General features: G+C 60.9%; 1 protein-coding gene across 8 annotated transcripts in view; it reads left to right on the top strand.

Moving 5' to 3' along the window:
* Positions 1-17109, top strand: part of RGS12 (regulator of G protein signaling 12) — a 105317-nt gene extending 88208 nt beyond the window's left edge. For 5 of the 8 annotated variants that reach the window (XM_047718727.1, XM_047718728.1, XM_047718726.1 and 2 more), the window contains 9 exons: positions 737-813; positions 2129-2323; positions 2673-2746; positions 3184-3310; positions 5111-5207; positions 6711-6781; positions 7184-7337; positions 8612-9094; positions 16622-17109. In XM_047718727.1, the coding sequence (XP_047574683.1) occupies positions 737-813; positions 2129-2323; positions 2673-2746; positions 3184-3310; positions 5111-5207; positions 6711-6781; positions 7184-7337; positions 8612-9094; positions 16622-16848 (1505 nt within the window). In that variant the 3' untranslated portion in view covers positions 16849-17109. Of the gene's footprint in view, positions 1-736; positions 814-2128; positions 2324-2672; positions 2747-3183; positions 3311-5110; positions 5208-6710; positions 6782-7183; positions 7338-8611; positions 9197-16621 lie in introns of those variants that run through there. The other 3 variants (XR_007125262.1, XM_047718729.1, XM_047718730.1) reach the window with 3 other exon arrangements.
* Positions 17110-18417: the final 1308 nt, after the last annotated feature.

An 18417-nucleotide genomic window follows, 5' to 3' on the forward strand; every position in this document is an offset into this window, starting at 1 on the left:
GGGAGCGCTTGTCAGATGGGGCCAGGGACCCCTGAGTACCTGGGAGACGGGAATGGGGGGCCGGCGGCTCAGAAGGTCCGTGGGACCCAGGGCTGCTGTGTCTTTATGTCTTGGCCTGCAGCCACCAGGCATGGCTCGACTACGGAGCAGGTCCTGTGTTCTCAGAGGGCCTCCCCGGGTCAGTTTTCGTGATCTTTAGTTTAGCCAAAGACAGCAGGGCATTCGGGTGATAGTAGCGATTGGCACGCTTGTGGGCTCACTTGAGGACTTCGTAGGAGGATGTGAGTTGAACCATGAGTGGGCAGAGCCACAGATGTGAGTTGAACCGTGAGTGGGCAGAGCCACAGATGTGAGTTGAACCGTGAGTGGGCAGAGCCGCGTAACCTGCTGGGATGTTTTCATCTGTGCCCAGAAGCCACTTGTTGAAGTAAAAACCCCAGATTCAATGAGGGGAAGGGAGGTCCTGCAGCAGGAGCATGGACTTGTGTTCTGACCTGCTGCTGGCTGCCGCTGGGGGTCTGGGGGCCAGCTGTGGCCAAGAGCAGAGCAGAGCCGTCTAGCTGTGATCTGGGGGTGCGCCAGAATGTTGGAAAGGGGAGGCCGTGCCTCCCAAAGGCTTCTCCGTGTCCTTCGTCTGCTCAGCCTGAAGGGTGGGGTTGGGATAGGTGACAGTAAGTGGGGAAAAGTGACAAAAAGTGCTGTTTGGTTTTCTGAGTCCCCGTGTTTCCCCTTCAAGAGCCCCTGCACGCCAACGGAGGCCTGGGCCGCCGTGAGTCACAGGGCTCCGTGTCCTCCACGGGGAGCCTGGACTTGGTAAGTCATACCTCCCCTGTCCCCAGGGTCACAGCTGATAAGTGATCCCCACCTCCGTGTTCAGTCACAAAGCCCCACAAACGTGTGTGTTGGACGTGGGTGGCTGGGCTTGGGTCGGGGCCCTTGCCAGCCTTGGGCTCCTGGCCGCGTGGGTACCTGTGTGGCAGACGGGGGTGGGGAGCTGATCCTTACGTGCTGATTTCTGGACTTACTGTGGATGCCCTTTTGTTCTCATTTGTGTTTGTCTCCCAGTTTGAATATTCCACTAAGGCAAACCTTCCTGTGTTTGTGCTCCTGTAGTGGGGGGCGTGGCCGTGGCGGGGGCTTCACCTCCCCTTGGGCCCAGCCCACGCAGCCCAGTGTCTCATTAGGGGCGGGCTGGCTGTCAGCTCTTGTCTGATACCAGGTTTGGAAACCCTTACGACTGCCAACATCCCAGTCACTTGTCACTGTCGAATGACAATGTAGCATATTATTACTTCTGCAGTTACACTGTGTAACAGTTAAAGCTGGAGGGGTTTACCCACCTGTCTGTTCACTGTTGCTGCCCGCCAGACACCCTAGAACCTTGGCTTGAAACAAACACCCTTTATTCCTGCGTCCGCGTCCGTGGGAAGGGAATGGTTGGGCCTGTTTTATCATCGGCCTACCACCTACAAGCTACATTTTCCGGAATGCAGCTGGGGCGGCAGAGAGTTCCAGACTGTCAGGAGGAGATAGTTGCGGGGGGCGGTGGGGATAGCACCTGCCAAGGCAGGTCGCATGTGGGAAGGACATCTGCGGGGGCCTGTCTGCAGCGGGGGGACACTGGTGTAATTCAGAGACCCCAGGAGACATCACGGAGAGACCCAGGGGTCTGCCACACACTGGGTCCATGCCCTGCCCATCAGGGGCCCCTGCATCAGAGTGTGGGTTCTGGTGCTGGGACAGAGTGCTAAGTAGCGATGCCCTGCGCCTCTGACTTAGTCAGTGAATGATGCAGACGGTCCCAAAAGCCTCTGCCTGTGCAGCGATCCAGGGCCCTGCCTTCCCCTGCCCGCCCACCCCTACCCTGTGGCTGGTGTCCCCCGCTGGGCCCTTGGTGAACCTGGGCCACGTCCTCACCCAGGCAGAGGTGTAGAGTATCCTCTGGGCGGAAGGGGCGCTGGAGGCCTCAGCCTGGCCCTGGCACTGGCAGGGTGGGCCCTCTGCCAGCAGCTAAAGGAGGATCGTGGCCCCTGCCCGCCCCACCCCACCCTGCCCACACCAGCCGGCTGGATCCCTTCTCTGGGCGCCCTGCACACCTGCCCATAACATTTGTCTCCCGGCTCCCTAGTCGGAGGCCTGCAGGACCTCCGGGCCAGAGCGGGACAAGGCCACCAAGCACTGCTGTATCCAGCTCCCAGACGGGACGTCCTGCATGGTGGCTGTCAAGGCAGGGCTGTCCATCAAAGAGGTCCTGGCTGGGCTCTGCGAGCGACACGGCATCAATGGGGCTGCTGTGGACCTCTTCCTGGTGGGCGGGGACAAGGTAGGGGCCTGCGTGGACCCTCAGGGCCCTTCTCCTGGGGGATGCTGCCCAGGGGCGGGGGAGAACAGTGGGTCTGTTTGTCTGGTCCAGTAAATCTGCCCAGTCCCCTGAGGCTGTGGCTGGGTGAGGCCCTTTGGCTGATGGCTCTGCCTCCGGAGCCTAGCCGCCCTGCCCGGAGCCCTCGGCATGTGAGCCTTCACTTGTCTACACGCGGCCTCCATGGGGTGGCTGGTTTAGAAGCCGCGGTTTTCTGGTGCTGCTGTACCTCCCCATGCGGTCTGGGAGCAGGTCAAGGGTGCTGCTTGCCCCCAGTCTGACCTGGTTTCTGTTCTCTCCATGCGTTGCAAAGCCTCTGGTGCTGCACCAAGACAGTAGCATCTTGGAGTCTCGGGACCTGCGGCTAGAGAAGCGCACTTTGTTTCGGTATGAAAATGCCCCAGCTGTGTCCTGAGGGCTCCAGGACCACGCAGCTGTGTCTGGGGACATCCCCGTGAGCCCTGCATGCTGGGCTGGGAAAGGAAGGCTGGTCCCCCCTTCATGAGCAGGGTGGTGGGTTGACATCCATCCTGTGTCACAGCTGCTGTGGGGCCACACTCAGGGGTACGTGGGCAGGACAGCAGAGTGCTGGCCATTCACCGGTGGGGGGGGCGTCTTTGCCGGCTATGACACCCAACTGGAAACCTTCCAGAAGCCCCACCCCTGTCCCTGTGGCTTCCTTCTCCTACCGAAAATGCTCCACAGCCGCAACCTGGCGCCAACCCGGGGACCCCAGGGAGCTGCCACGCTGTGGTGCCCTCTGGGAGGAACGGCTCAGTGTGCATGTGCAACAGCTCTGTTCATGTGTCTCCCCCTCCACCCAGGCTCGATCTGGTTCCAATTAACCGGTCCGTGGGGCTTAAGGCCAAGCCCACCAAGCCCGTCACAGAAGTGCTGCGGCCTGTGGTGGCCAAGTATGGCCTGCACCTGAACGAGCTGGTGGCCAGGCTGGTGAGTGACCCGGGGGCCCGAAGCTGTGCTCCCTGTGTGGGCAGGCCTGTGGGCCCTCAATGTGCCACGGGCAAGCCAGAGCAAGGGCCACGTGGCCCTGGTGGGAAGGTGTCCCAGTAAGTGGAGGTCCTTGTGGCTTGTTTGCCCCTGCTCACTCCCAGCGGGCTCTGGGTGATCATGGAGATGTGGCTTTGATCCAGGGACTCCAAAAGGAGAAACTCACCCCTAGAGATCCCTGGAGTCCCCCTGCCGTTTGCAGGTGTGCTCCGCTGGCTGAGAGCCGGGGACACTGATGCGTCCTGCGTGCGAGCGGCTGCCACACTTCTGCTGGCAGCCTCTTGGGGGCGCTCTCCCTGACATGACCCAAGTCCTGTCTGCACCTCTAGATTGAAAACCTTGTCATTTCAAGCAGGGCCCCTGTGGTATGAATAAGGTGAGTGGGTGGGAGCAGACTGTGCTTTGGGACAAAGACACCAGCGTGAACCTGGGCAGAGTACCCTCTCCCTGTGAGCAGAGGGTGTTTGCGGGAGACGTCGTGGTCTATGCTGAAAGCACTGTGTTCTCAGCACACTCCACTCCTTTGCTGTGAAACGTGGTGATTAACGACAGTGTTCGTCCTGCATTCCTTCTTCAGAGATAAACTTTATCAGAGCTATGATTTCAAGTACTTCTAGGATTTTTTTTTTTTTTTTTTTTGAGAGAGAGAGAGTACAGGTGAGTGGGGAGGGGGTGAGAGAGAAAGAGAGAATCTTCAGCAGACTCCCACACAGGGCCCTATCCCATGACCTGAGATCATGACCTGAGCCGAAATTAAGAGTGGGATGCTTGGACTGAGCCACCCAGGTACCCCACCAGTGTTTTAGGACTTTAATTTTGCACAGACACCCTGAGGGTAGCCAGAAGCCCCTTCCCCAGCTCAGCAGGGAGGCCCACTGGCCAAGGCTAGACTGTGCTGAACAGGGAGGGGCATGGCCGAGGCATCCTGCTTTTACTCTGTTGTGATTTTTAGCTAGTGCTCCACCCCTTGGTGTCTCAGTCTTCCTCTCTGTAAACTGGGGTGAGTCTTAGGAGCACACCCCTGGGCTTGTTCCCAGATGAGCTGTGTTCTGGCTGCTGAGACCATCACCAGAAAGAGCGGGTCTGCTGCCTTGGGGCTCTGGCCACGGAGATTTCTTGTGGAGCAGGTCGTGGCAGATGTGGCTTCTTTGGTGAATGGCGCCTACTTACGTTGGGAAGGTGGAAAGCAGGGCAGCCCTGTGGGCTGGCGCTCCATTTCCTCATGGGTGGTGCCAGGAGCTGGAGGTCACTTCCCAATGGGACATCGGTCACTTTTAGCGTTTCTCTCGACTAACGGAACTCAGGGAGCCAAACTCCAAGTTCAGGGTCCTTTGCGTAGTTGGCCAGGGGGAGGGGGCATTCTGCTTTCATCTTTTACCCTCCAGCCGTGTCTGAGGGGCTTGGGGCTGGTTTACAGTGAGCAGACTCATTGCAGCTCGAAGCTTGGCCCTGTGGACTGAGAGGTCTGCAGTGTTCACAAGGCTTCCTTCCCCCCGCCCCGGTCTCAGATCCCTGTCCCTGTGGGCCAGCTGGTACTCAGAAGCTGGGTGGCCAGCCCTGGGGAGGTCCCACGTGTGTTGGCTGGGCACCTGTGGAGTTCCCTCTGAAGCAGCCCTCCGAGGTGACAGGACCGGGTTCCCCTGGCATGTGACTCCATCATATCTGGGATGGTCTTCCTGTGAGCAGCTGTTTCAGAGAGTTCCAACCGGGGTGAGTGACTCAATGCTCCTTCTCTGCCCCTAGAGTGGAGAGAAGGAGCCCCTGGACCTTGGCGCCCCCATATCAAGTCTGGACGGGCAGCGGGTCATCTTGGAGGAGAAGGAGCCCTCCAGAGGAAAAGGTAAGCAAGGCCCCGAGGCTTCCCCTGGTCCCCCTAGCCTGCTAGGGTCCCCTTTGTGCACCTCCTGGAAACCCCCAGTGCTGCTACCTGGGTGGTCTCATTTAGGGTCTTATGGGGCCTCATGATCCCCTAGCCGGGCATCTGAAGGGCCCAGCCTACCCCAGTCCAGGCCCATCTGTGGGCTGGAGGCAGGGGGACCAGGAGCACGAGGGCCTTGCTGATGAGCAGGGTGTGTCCTCTTGGCTATAAGAAGGGGCAACAGTCCAACCCCCCCACCCCCGCCATAGGATTGTGCTAAGGTTCCAGCGCTCCCTGTGTCCAGGGCCTTAGCCAGAGAGTGCTGCCTCTTGGTGCTTTGCATGAGGGACACAAGCCCAGCAGAGATGAGGTGGAGGGCTAGCCCTGTCCACGCCCCCGTTGCTGCTTGTGTGCAGGGAATTAGGAGGTTTACGGAGCCCTTTACCTCCCACTGCCTCTGCCGCGAAAGGCCTGACCTGGGGATCCTGGGGTACCTGGGCCAGTGGCCGACCTTGGGGCCAGCAGTCAGTCCCCCATGCTTTGCCCTAGCGCTCCTCCTCAGAACGTCCAGTCCCCTTCAAGGCGGAGAGTGATAGGCAGCATGCCTCCTGGAGAGGGCTTTCTGGAACCGCCTACTGAGAACCCGAGTGAGGAGATACTCCGCAAGGAGCTGTCAGGGGCCACTGGGGCAGCCTCTTCCCTTTCCTGGGCTTCCACCCAGTGAGGGCTGGCTCGGCTCCGCAGTGTAGCTGGGTGCGCTTATCTCTGTCCACTTGGAGGCCCTCTGTGCTCCTGCTCCTCTCCCGCCTCGCTGCAGAGAGGAGACACCTTCCTGGGCCCACCCTTGGTTCTAGAGAATGCTGTGCTCATTCTGGGGCCTGGTACCTGGCCCTTGTCCGGTGAGCTGCTGAGCAGGACAGGGCCCTCTCTCAGGGTCTGGCAAGGTCAGACCTTCCAGCCTGCCTGTGTGCAGGGGAAGGTGATGGGGGCGCCATGGGCTTATAAAACTGGGACAGGCAGGAGTGCTAACATTAGTGCTTCAGGCCGGAGGAGTGGTCTTTGTCCCTCTGGTGCCGGCAGAGGCCAGCCCACCATCCTGATATGGGGCAACAGCCGTATTTGGAAACGTCATCAGTGTGAGACTCTTCTGCTTTCTAAAGAATATTCATACACTACCTGAAATGAGCTTTCCTTTTACCACGCCTCCCCTCGACTGCAGGGGACCGCCATTCCTCCCGCGTGTCTTCAGACAAGGCGCGTCTCCTGCCCCAGATACGACAGGGGGAGAGGGTGGTCTTTGTCCCTTAGTCCTGCACCTAGGGGTTTGGCCTGTGTGTACGTATTTGATACGGGATGTTTCATACTTGGGCCTTCTCTGCAGCTTTCTCCCAAAAGCAATAGAAATAGAATTACATTTGAACATTCAGGAGAATTTGCAATTTGCGGAAATCATAAGGCATGTTTCATTGTGTTCGGTATCCACAGAAAAACAGAAAAGTACACCAACCAGACAGAATACAGCTGTAAATTCCAGTTCCAGAAACCACTCGGCTACGGTAATTCCCCCCCCCCACCCCCGCCTTCGTCTGCATGGGTCCCTTGCTGGTGGGTGGTGCATCTCCGGGGCGGGCCGGGCCCCTCACACTCCTCCGTTGGCCTCCCATCGTGCCCATCGGCCATGTGCTCGGGGGCCGGCCCTGCACCCCTGTTCCCCGTCTGGTGCCTGGCTTCCCCTAACCGTGGGCTGGCTGTTCCTCTGCATTGGGGGTGAGGGGTGCCTCACACTCACACTCTTGTTCTTGTGACTTTTATAGCTGTGATTGGTTTTCCTGCAAGGCACGTAAAGTGTGTGTCCCTGTGGCCTATATTTCGGGGGTGCTTTTTGTCTCTAACTGATGGATTGTGTGTTGTGATGTGTCCAACGTGTAAGCAGAACTCTGACTTTCCTTCTAATGCAGGGAGAGGAGAGAACACTAGGCAAGTCTAATTCTATTAAAATAAAAGGAGAAAATGGAAAAAATGCTAGGGATTCCCGGCTTTCAAAGAGAGAAGAATCTATTGCAAAGATTGGGAAAAAAAAATATCAGAAAATTAATTTGGACGAAGCAGAGGGTATGTGTGCTTTCTACAACTTCCGCGTTTTCTAGTGAATTGCAATGTCAGTTTCCTAGGGCCGTTGTTAGGAGTTCCTCTGAGCCATTAACATCAGAAGGACGCCATCCCCATCCCAGTGAGCGTGCCCTTGTCCTGGGTCAGTCTGTGGCTGCCGTACACTCTTCCCAGTTGTCAGACTGAGAATTGGGCCCTTAAGGGACAGGGAGTGCTCTCGAGGGGGGCAGCAAGTGGTTCCCAAGGGTCTGTGTGCGGCTTCCCCCTCCCCAGCTCCTGCAAGGCCTTGGTAGTGTCAGGGTCACTAGCATGGGGGGAGGGGTTGCCAGGTAGAAGGTGGAGGCCAAGAGGGCCCTGGACTTGCTGGCCAGATGCTCTGCCCTCCCTGGGCCTGCAGGGGAGAGGGAGGGTGGCCTCAGAGACCCAAGGAGAGGTGATCGCTTATGGAAACTTCTTTTTCTTCTGGAAGCTTCTAACAGCAGAATCAAAACTAACAACTGTTACTTGGACCTGCATTGTGATCCAGGGAGCAGTCCCTAGGCTGGGGGACCCATAGTTAGCTCCCCATGAAGGCCAACCCGAGCCCCATTCACCACCCCCTTGGCTGTCACCAGCCACCAAGGAGGCAGAAGTAAGACACAAGCCTGCTCCCGGCTGAGAGCTACTAAGATTTGAGATTTTAAAGTCCTTGTCATTCTTCAAAATTAAGAAGTCCTTTAAATGCTAGAGAAAGTTCAGCTTAGACTCCTCCTTTGAACAGTGACCCCCAGTTACAGCTGGCGGACAGCCCAGGTAAGGGGACAGGAGCTCGGGGGAGCCATCGAGGAGGCTGGAGGCAGAGGTGGGAGAGAGAGTGGGGACCCCTCTTCGGGGACCATGGGCTCGCTCGTGCCTCAGGTGGCCTCCCTGTCAGCATCACGAGGGAGCCAGGACATGGGTAAAGGGCTTCCCCCAAGTACTCAGAGACCCCGGCTAGAGTCTGGGCACTGAACATACCTCTCGAGCCATCCTCACACAGCTGGGTCTGCTCAGGGGTTTCAGTCTGTTCAAGTCTGAACTTGACCCCACTGAGTTCTTGGGGTGGGGCCTTCCCTGCAGCTCTGGGGGCAGAGAGGGTGCCAGACGGAGGTGCCTGGCTGGCCCGAGCCTACACTTTCCAGGGCCATGGGACAGCCCACAATGCGAGCTTCCTAGAAGGTGAATTTTTTGTGGTTGTGATACAGGCCTGGGTGTGGAACTCTCTAAAGCTTGATCTGTGTGGGGCTTTTTTCCACTAGAGTTTTTTGAGCTCATTTCCAAAGCCCAGAGCAACAGAGCCGACGACCAGCGTGGGCTGCTGAGGAAGGAGGACCTGGTGCTGCCTGAGTTCCTGCGCTTACCTCCCGGCCCTGTGGAGCGGACCCTGCCCTCGCCCACCGCCGCCAAGAGCTTCGGCAAGAGAAGCTTGACCAGCAACGGCAAGGACAAGGCTCCCTGGCCCTCCGCCACGAGCCCCGCCACAAGCCCCGCCACAAGCCCTGCCACAAGCCCCACGACAAGCCCCACGACGAGCCCCAGCTCGGGTGGCAGCCCGCCGTTCAGTGCTCCCCAGACCCCCTCACCCCACTCCCAGGAAGCTGAGGCTGGGGGCGTCCAGACCATGGAGGGCGAGCACGTGGCTGACCTGACGCTCACAGGGGAGGGGGACATCAGCAGCCCCAACAGCACTTTACTGCCGCCCACCCCCACCCCGCGGGACTCGGCTGGACCTCCGAGACCAGGTACCTCCGAGTTTGACCCCCCTGCACACCTTTGACTCTCTGCTCCTCCACTATCCACCTGGTGTTATCCACTCTGTTTCCAGTAAAAAACAAACAGCTATGGTAAGTCCCCTCTGCCTAGAACCCTCTCTCTGACAAGGTTCCAACAGGACCTTTGTTGTCCTCCTTGCTGGGGGCCACCTCTGCCTTTTCCAAGAGGACCGCCTCTGCGTGTGGCCAGCACGGGTCACTGAGGGGCTCAGGGTGAGTGTGCCAGGCCCTGGCGATGCTCTGGGAGGGGACGTGTGTGTGGGCTGTGTCCGTGCCTGCGCAGACAGCTGCACTCACCTGCCAGCCCCTCCCTCGATCCCGCATCCAGGACCGCCTCCCAGCAAGGCCCAGGGAGTTTCTGAAAATGTATGTGCTATTCTTGAAATCTGAATAGCTAGTATTTTTTGTGTTGTAGTCTCAAGACTGAAAAAAAAATAGCATTTGTCTTGAGCAAACCCGGAAAGCCCCGTGTGATTTGGTGAGGAGAGCGCATGTTCTCTGACCCCGGGTCCTCTGCGGGGAGGGCTGCACACTCCTGCAGGGGGGTCTGGCCCCGTGTGGGCCAGGCCGTGGCTCAGTTCCCAGGGTGTCACAGGAAGTCCCTGGGGGCTCCCTGGCCCGGAATAGGCTTAGATGTTTCTCCAGACGGATGCGCGGATTCGTGGGTGTGGAACCGAGCGGTCCGGCCGCCCGAGAGCCGCAGATGCCCAGGCTCGAAGCGGGGCTCCCGGCCTTCTAGGAGCAGTTCTGTCCTGCTCCGATGCCCAACGTGTGTGCCTGTGTCCCCACCCCCACCCCCTGTGCCCCCATCCCTGGGCTGTGGTCACTTTGCTGGAGCCGCTGGTGGCTGTCCTTTCTCCTTTCTGTGCTTGGTGATGCGCGGACCCTGGCACCACTCTTGTGGTCTGCTGTTGGGGGACACCAGTGCCTCCCTTGGCTCGGCCCGGCCCAGGATGCCGATGGTAGTCGAGTGTGCCCCAGGACCAGGGGCCAGGGAAGCACTTTCATGGTGTGTTCTGTACATAAGTCCATGTCTGGGCACTCTGGGGACATAAGCCACGTGGGCAGGGCCTCTGGGCGCCTTCCTGCCGAGACCATGCACGGACACCGAACCGGGAGGAGCCGTGGTCCCGCCATGCGCCGCACTCTTGCACGCCTGCCTGCGGCCGACTTTCCTTTCTGCTCTCATTTGTAGATACCTGTGTGCAGGTTCCCCTGTGTTCCGGGTCTGTGTTCTTCCGAGAGTAATAAACTCTGGATCTTGTCATCGGACTGGTTGAAAGCACTCTTCTTTCTCTTTCGAAAATTCCTTCCTGCTTTCCGTGGGTTTGCCTTAGTGTAGTGGCTTTTAAAGATCCTGAGCCCTGCACTCGTAGGCATCCCTGAGTGTCTCACACACACCCACGGATATGGCCATGCAACGGGGAGCAGTATGGGGGGCTGTTTGCACGACCCTGGGAGCAGCAAGGGGGAGATGCAGCACCGCGCTTGGGCCATGCGGGGGCCTAACAGGTAGGGCCTCCTCTCCCCAAGCGCGCTGATAGCCTCCATCCGTGGTCAGGTGCCCCCTGTCTCTCTCTGCCATCCCGTCCAGGGGAGGAGAGTCTGGGCGTTGGGTGGTGGTCAGTGAGGCTGCATGGCTGAGCTCAGTGGCCAGTTGCTCCTGACCTGGATCCCTGCGGGGCTGGTCGGCCCCAGGTACCGGGGTGTCTGGCCCCCGCTGTTCACCCCCGGGGGCTATCTGCACACAGAGTGACCATCAGCATGGGATGTGCAGCCACCCTGCGCTTGTCCCTCAGGATGACTCAACACCCATGCGCTGGCATCTCTGACCCATTGGGGTGGAGGGCAGTGGCTCCTGTGTTCCCCATACTGTGGCCGGCTCCTCCTGGCTGGACCAGTCCCACGGCTGGCACATGCACCCCAGCCCCCTGGCTCACAGCGGTCCCAAGACAGAGGGGCTCTGGCCATGGGCCGGGGAGTGGGTGGGCCCAGAGGAGTTGGGCAGGGTCCGGCACCCACCTGTATCTTCTGGAGCTGACAAGCCCATCTGCTGGGAAGGGCCTTGGCCTTGAGCTCCCTCCTGCGCAACCGGCTCGGGCCCAGCTTGGCAAGGGCTGGCAGCCTGGAGGCCTCAGACTTAGGCTCCTCATGCGCTCTCAGTGTGGAAGAACCACTGGCCCCCACCTTGTGTCCGGCACCTCCTCATTGCAACAAAAGGGAGGCGACCCCGAGATTCCTATGTCAAGTGTGGGGAGAGCATCAGTCACAGCCGTGGGAGTCACTGAGCACCGAATTGTATCTCTCACAGTTTAGAAGGCAGGTCTCGGCACAGTGATTCTCACCAGTTCTCGCAGATGCTGGGAAATATATCTTAGCGACACAGTGGTCACCGTGGATCAGTTCAGGGTGAAGAATGCAGTGTGCTGATGGCCTGGGGCCCCCGGGCTCCGAAGCTCATGGCCACATACGGGCCAGACAGCTGGTTGGGCAGCTGCCAGCAACGGGCCCCCAGGTGACAGGGTATCCTCCTGAGGATCATGGCACCTGCCCTGGTCCAAGTCCCTGGCGCCCACATCCTAAGAGGCTGTCAGCGCCCTGCATGGCCAGAGGACAGAGGAATTGGGCAAGATGAGTGGCCCGAGAAGCTTGTCCAGTGCAGAGGGCCCCATCCATAGCTAGGCTCCCCCAGGAAATGAACCCTGTGGTTGCTTTGATCTTGATTCCCAGCTGCTTTCTTCATTGTTATCTATAGGGCTTCCAGAGACACCCCGGGAATTTGGGGGCACCCTCTGGCATTTCCAGTCCTGGGAAGGAGCCCCAAGGAGGTGCATGTCCTCGGGTCCCAGCAGGGCCAGAGACCGATGCCAAGGGTGTGGCCCACGCTCAGGGTGGTGGTGGTCTCTCCCCGCTTGGTGAGAAGATACCCGTGTCCATGCACTCAGAGAGCAGGTGGGAATGACATCCTGGCGGCACGTGCTCCCAAGGGAGCAGGCATCTCTGTTGAGCTGTTTGGCCAGGGTGTCTGGGCAGCCGAGGAGCCGCCTTCAGCGTGGACTGATGGCCCTAGCAGCCCCTGCCTTAGCCCACCCCAACAGCCAGATGGTGTCCGACCCAAGACTGAGGTTCACTCCTGAGTAAAGTGGCCAGGAAGCCCAGGGTACAGGGCCTGACCATGTGAGATTTGGGAGCAGTCTTTGCAAGGGGACATCCGGAGCTCTTCCCCAAAGGGCTGGGTTTGGAGAAATCTCACTTCAGCTGGCCCTCTGTCTGAGCAACAGGGGGCCCCATGCCCCACCCCTCCCCAGGCAGGCGTGGGAAGAGCCCAGCTTCCCTCACTGCTGTCTGGCCATACTGTTAGGGGAGTGTGTTAGGGGAGTGTGTCAGGGTCCTAGCTGAGCCCCTCCTAGCCTTTTTAGGAGACAAGGCCCCTGGGAACCCCAGCAGCCAGCTGCTCTTAATAACTGGGGGGCCCCTCAGTGACCACGTGGGCACAGCTGCACCCCTCCCAGCCTGCACAGCCCTTCTGGCCCGGGGTCTGTGGGTGCCCAGACGCAGAGGTTGCTGCTCCTTGGCCGGGGCAGAAGCTGTCTCCACTTGGAGAACTTGTCTAGTGGTCAGTGTCCAGGGTCCCCAAAGGCACACCCAGTTCCCAGACTGGTGGCTTTCCAGAACCCACTGCTTACTTCCTCACGGCCACCTGTAGCTCTTGGTCCCTCACATATGGCCCACCCAGCGAGGGTTGTGGGGGCCTGATGATGTAGTTTCCATGGGAACGGAACTGGAGAGTTAACCAGAGGCCACGGCCTTGATCTTGGCAGTGAAGGTAGCCAGACCACAAGTCCTTGGTGTGGCTGCAGTCCCGGGAGCCTCTCTACACCTGGCTGCTCAGTGGTCAGCCCCCCTCCCCACTGCCAGCCACAGCCTTGGTGTCACCCCTGCTCAGCCCAGATGACGTGGCCGCCCAGTCTTACTGCGGCTGTGTCCACGACAGTAGCCCCAGGGAGGTCTCCGGGGATCGCCGTGCAGGTGTCCCCAGCCCTGGGCCCCACCTCCTGTTCCCATGTCCTTCCCCACATCTGCAGCAGTCTTTTCAGATGTCCTCTCTCCAGCAGAGGTCCGGCCCTTCCATCTGGGGGACAGAGGGATCTCCACACTGAGCACCCCTGCCGTCTGGGGGCAGACGCCCTGCCCTCCCCAGTACAAACCATGGCACGCACAGGGGTAGCTGGCTTCCTCAGGGACACGTCGGCGTGCTAGGGGCCTGCTGCCATCCTCAGGACTGAAAGGTGTCGGAGGGCATCCTTGGCCGGGGTCTTGCCAGAACCCCTCTTTCCAGCAGAGCACGTTCTCGTGTTCTGGCCCTGCTCTGGCTGGAATGGACCCTTAGCAGATCTTCTCCGGCCAGATGCCTGGCTGGAAGCCTCCACAGGCTTCCAGGCAGCTAATGGTGCAGGCCCAGCCCCCCTCCACAGCCCCCCAGCACTGGCTAGGACAACTCCACTCTCCCGGCGGTGAGAGTCAACGGCCCTGGGTCTCTTGCTAGCACAGCCATGCCCCACGCCCTGCCATCCCTGTCTTGGTCTGCTCTCCCCGACTCCGGGTCTGGGTGGAAACCCCAGGCTCCCATGGTCCACGGTGTGACCTCCACCCCTTCCTCCGCCATCCCCTGCTGGGGCTCCTGCCTGCTGCCCCTCCCCTGGGCCGCCCGCTCCACGCCTGCACCCCCTGTGGCCCTGACCCTGCCCCGCCCCCGCCCTCCCTGCAGACGTACCCCCCTTCCCTGCGCGCTGCCATTTCCCTGGCTCTGAGTCGGTGCTCAGTACAGATTTACTGAATGAAGGATTTGCTGAATGAGGAGCTTTAATCTAGTAACCCCTCCCCTGCCATGTCCAGACAGAGTTCAGTGGGCCTGGGGCGCCAAGTGGAGGGGACCCTTGTGCATTTCATGGGCTGGAACCTGGGCCTTTGTTGGGGCTGTCCCTGCTCTTTCCCATGGGGACCCAGTCAGCCTCTGTGAAAGTGGGTGGAATGGGGTCCCCAGGGCCAGCAAGGTCTTGGGAGGGCCTGGAAGGGCCAGTCCCCCCACTGTTTTCCAATTCAGCGGTGCCTGCTTCTCCGTGTGCTGTGGAAGCAGCTCAGGGGCATCTGGGAGGCTTCACAGAGAGGATATCAGGTTGACTGGGGGAGCACACGGGACCCGGCCTCACAGATGATGCCCTGCATGGGGGGCTGAAGTCACGGCAAAGCCCCTGGAGGCCGGGGTGTGGCGTTCCTCTGGGTCAGGAAGGGCTGTGGGACAGGCAGCAGGAGTTGGCTCCTGAAGGAGAGCTTGGCCCCTGGACCAGCCTTGCCGGTGTAGCCCTGTACTATGCTGTCCCATAGAGCAGAGTCCTGCCCTGTGTCACCTTCTCCCGATGTGGTGGTGGCCAGAGTGGAGCTGGCAGTCAGCACAGAGAATGCTTATGGACAAAGGAAGGGGTGGCCTGGGGACGGATGGACCACAGACAGCTGGCGAGGGGCTCCGGAATGCAGTCCTGCCCCGGGATGGTCAGGGCACAGGGTCTGCGGTGGCTCCGGAAAAGGAAGGGTCAGCGGAGCCGCCTGAGTGGGGAGGAGACAAAGGTCTCCTATCTGGGTGGGTGAGGGACCCGGGACAGAGGCTGGCTGTCCCTGGAGAGCAACCAGCTGGGGAGCACTGATGAGAGCTCTGGGAGGCTGGGCAGGAACAGTGCTGGGGCAGGCCCTCGCCTGGGGTTTGTGACACATGCCTGTTGCATGGGGCTGGGCCCCACCACTGAGTCACAGGCCTGGGGCTGGCACTTGGGAGAGCGAGTCTGAGCAGAGCAGGCAGGAAGGGCCCAGAATGCAGCCACCCTCCCTGTGACGCTCACATCCTTGGCCCCTGGACCAACCTACTGCCCTGTCCCCAGAAGCCGTCATTCCTCCCCATCCCGCACCCACTGAGCTGCCCGGGGGTCAGGGGGCTGCCATGGCCAAGGCCAGACGGCTCCCTGCAGCTCTGTCTCCCCGGAGCTCCGTCTGGGGCTGGATGAGAGAAGGCTGGGCTCCTGAGTCCAGGTGGGGTCACATGCTATTTAAGTGGGCCGAACCCTGCCTCTCTACTTGCCCCAAGTCCCAGGCAAAGGCCAGCCCCACCCCATCGTGACTGGGCCCCACAGCCTGGCATTTGGGGTTATGGGGACCCTGTGACGACGTGGTGGGGTGAACCCAGCCAGACCTAGCAGAGTGGCTGTTGAACACTGGAGGACCATGCTTTTTGGCCTCTCACACCCCTGGAGGGCAGCCTCTTCAGAACTGTGACGACCCCGCCGGCCAGGTGCCCGATGCTGACGTGCAGGGAGGCCCAGGTGAATGGCCCTCCTGCCGCCCCCTTGACTTGCTACTGAGAGGTTGGGATGGACGCCATCGGAGAGCACACCCACCTCTGCCTGCAGGCTCGGACTTGCCCCAGGGAGGCCACGCGGGGGTCCCTCCAGAGGCGTGGGGATTGGCGGGGTCAGGGGACTTTCGGGGCCACACAGCAGCTGGGAAGCCCAGACTCCTTCCCTCTGTCGTCCTCCCTTCTTGTGCTTCTATTTCTGGGAACCAGAAAGGGAGCCATCTTCCCCTCCACCAGCAAGGCTGGGGAAACTGAAGCCCAGGGACAGGTGGTCAGTGGAGCAGGACCCGGGGTCCCTGGGGGCTGTGCTTCTCCAGCCTGTCCTCTGTGGGCTCAGAGCTCCTCCGGCCCCCCAGGGGCCCTTGAGGGTCCTCAGCCCCAGGATCACCAAGGACATGGCTAAGACAGGACAGAACTCCCACCCAGCCTTGGTCTGACTGGGGCGCCGGAGTCCTGCCTGTGGATCCCGCCCTGGGGTGAGCCAGGGAGCTCAGGAGGGGGGCTGAGGCTGAGGGTGAGGCTGAGCCCACCCCGAGCTGGTTCCTGGGGACTCCATCCGGAAGACATATTTCTGCCTCCGGAGGCCCTGCTGGGAGACAGGACAGGGCAGTGACCCGCCCCAGGGTCTAGAAGCTTCTGAGGCACTTTCAGGCAGCCTGGGGCTCCAGATCAGGGGGTCAGAGGAGTAAAGGGAGGGGAGCTTGGAGCTGGATGGCCTGTGAGGGGGCAGGCAGCAGGGTGCTTGACCTATGGTGTGTGTGACGGGAAGTGATGGCATCGAGGGGCACAATAGGGAGGAGAGGCAGGGAAAGACTCGGAGTTTGTGAGGGTGAAGATATGGCCCCAAGGCAGCCGTCAGGAGGACAAGTAGGTGGCCAGGATGGGAGGGCTCAGGTGGCAGTGGGGCCATGAGGGTCTGGGGGCTTGCTGAGCAGGAGCTGCGGGTGGGCACCCTGAAAACAGCTGGGTCGGGGGGCAGCCAAGGTCACAGATGACCCATGTCTGTGTGATGGGGTGGGGCGCAGTCTCCTGTTGGGGGAGCTCGCCCAGGGCAGGGCGGATGGGTGACAGTCTCTCTCTTCTCCTTGTGACAGGAGGCGGGGCCAGAGGCAGCCAGGGCCTCCCAGTCAACACCATCATCGACGTGGACCGCGTTGCGGGCCTGGCCCCTGGGCTGGGCGGCAGTGTCCCCGGGGTACGGGTGTGCCCTCAGAGGTCACGGACCAGTGGGCCCCTGACATCAGACTTCCCTAGCCTGAATCCCTTCCCAGGTGCGCCCGCCAAGCCCAAGGCCAGCCCACATCACGCGACCTTCGTCTGAGGCCGCCTGAAGCTGTGCCTCAGCAGCCGTCCCCCCGCCCCCACATCAGCACCACCCCAGCTAGACACTTGTGGACTCCTGTGATCTGGGGAGACCACCCCAAGCCCTCCTGAGGGCCTTGAAGGGGACTCCTTGGCCACCTTGCCTTCAGGAGCCAAACCAGGAGGTGCAGGGTGGCCTGGCCTCGGACACTTGCTGCCTCAGACCCTGTCCTCTTCTGCCCCTCGGCCTCCAGCCTTTCCTCAATAAATCAACTTTGGGGACCCCTCCCTGAGTGTGAGCCTCGTGCTGGGTGCTGGGGTTGCAGGCCTGCCCACAGGGAGCATCTCAGGAGAGGGATAGAGGCGGTGACAACTCCCGGTGTTGAGGTCAAGGCTGGGCAAAGAGAGTGGAGCCAGCCTGACGGTGCTGGAGGCCGTGGCGCCTTGGAGGGTGAGAGGAGGCGGTCGGCTGGGCTCACATGGGTCACAAGTCAGTGCAGGGCCCTGGGGGGTGGGGGCCAGGGAAGCTGGAGGGGGCAGGGCTCTGCTTGGAGACCCACAAGTCACGCCATGCCCTATGCTCTCCTGCCTGGGCTCTGGGGGCCCCAAGCCTGTTCTTGGTCTAATCTAGAGGGTCTGTCCATCCTTCTGTCTGTCCGTCCATGGAGGGGGCCCTCACTGAGGTCCTGGGTGGTGTCAGGCCCCAGAGAGCAGCCGGAGCCTGGTCAGGAGGGCCTGTGGCCGGCCAGGCGGGGGCAGGACCGCTGGGGACTGTGGGCTGAGACAGCTCCAGTCACCCACCCAGGTCGCATTAGTGGAACCCCCACATGGAGCAGCTGAGCGCTGAGGGACCCTCACTCTTCCCTCCGCAGAGTTGCCAGAAGGGCCCAACCTGCGAATGTTTGGCCAGGCCAGGGAGGTTCTGAATCTTCTAGGGAGCAGGGCTGTGGAAGGGGCCGTGGGAGGTGTCAGAAGGAAGGGGGACCATCCCCCACTGTGCCAAGCTCCCGCTGTGTCCCCACAGGCACCACGCTCTCCCCCGATGCTCCTGTCCCCGCACCCACCGTACTCCCCCCGTCTGACACTCCTGCCCCCCCACCATCCCCACACCCACCGTGCTCCCCCGCCTGACATTCCTGCCCCCATCCCTGAACCCACCACCCATCCGGCTAGATGCCCCTCTCCACCTTCCCTCCTCTTGCATGGATGGCAAAACGGCAGCCCAGAGAGCATGGTTTGGGGGTGCAAAGAGATGCCAGGCTGATCCCTTGAGGAAAGGGCAGCTAGCCCCCGCCCTGGCCCCTGTGGGCCGCTGAGCTGACTCATGGGGAACCTGTGCTCAGAAATGGCAGAGGAGGTTCCCCTAGCAGCTGTGCCTGTGGCACATGCATTGTAGGGCCCATGGGGTGGGGCAATGCCTGCATCCCAGGTCCCAGATGGAGAGAGCAAGGTGCATGCAGACCTGGGCAGGACCCCAAGCCAGGTCTCTGTGGCCCTTGGTGACCCTGGGTGCCTGGCAAAAGCTCTTCTGGGGCCCAGCCAGGGCTCAGGATAAGGTGTGGGAGCCCTGGCCAGAGATGGGGACAGC

This window comes from Lutra lutra, chromosome 2 (genome assembly GCF_902655055.1).
Source record: "Lutra lutra chromosome 2, mLutLut1.2, whole genome shotgun sequence".
In the NCBI taxonomy this organism is placed as follows: Eukaryota; Metazoa; Chordata; class Mammalia; order Carnivora; family Mustelidae; genus Lutra; species Lutra lutra.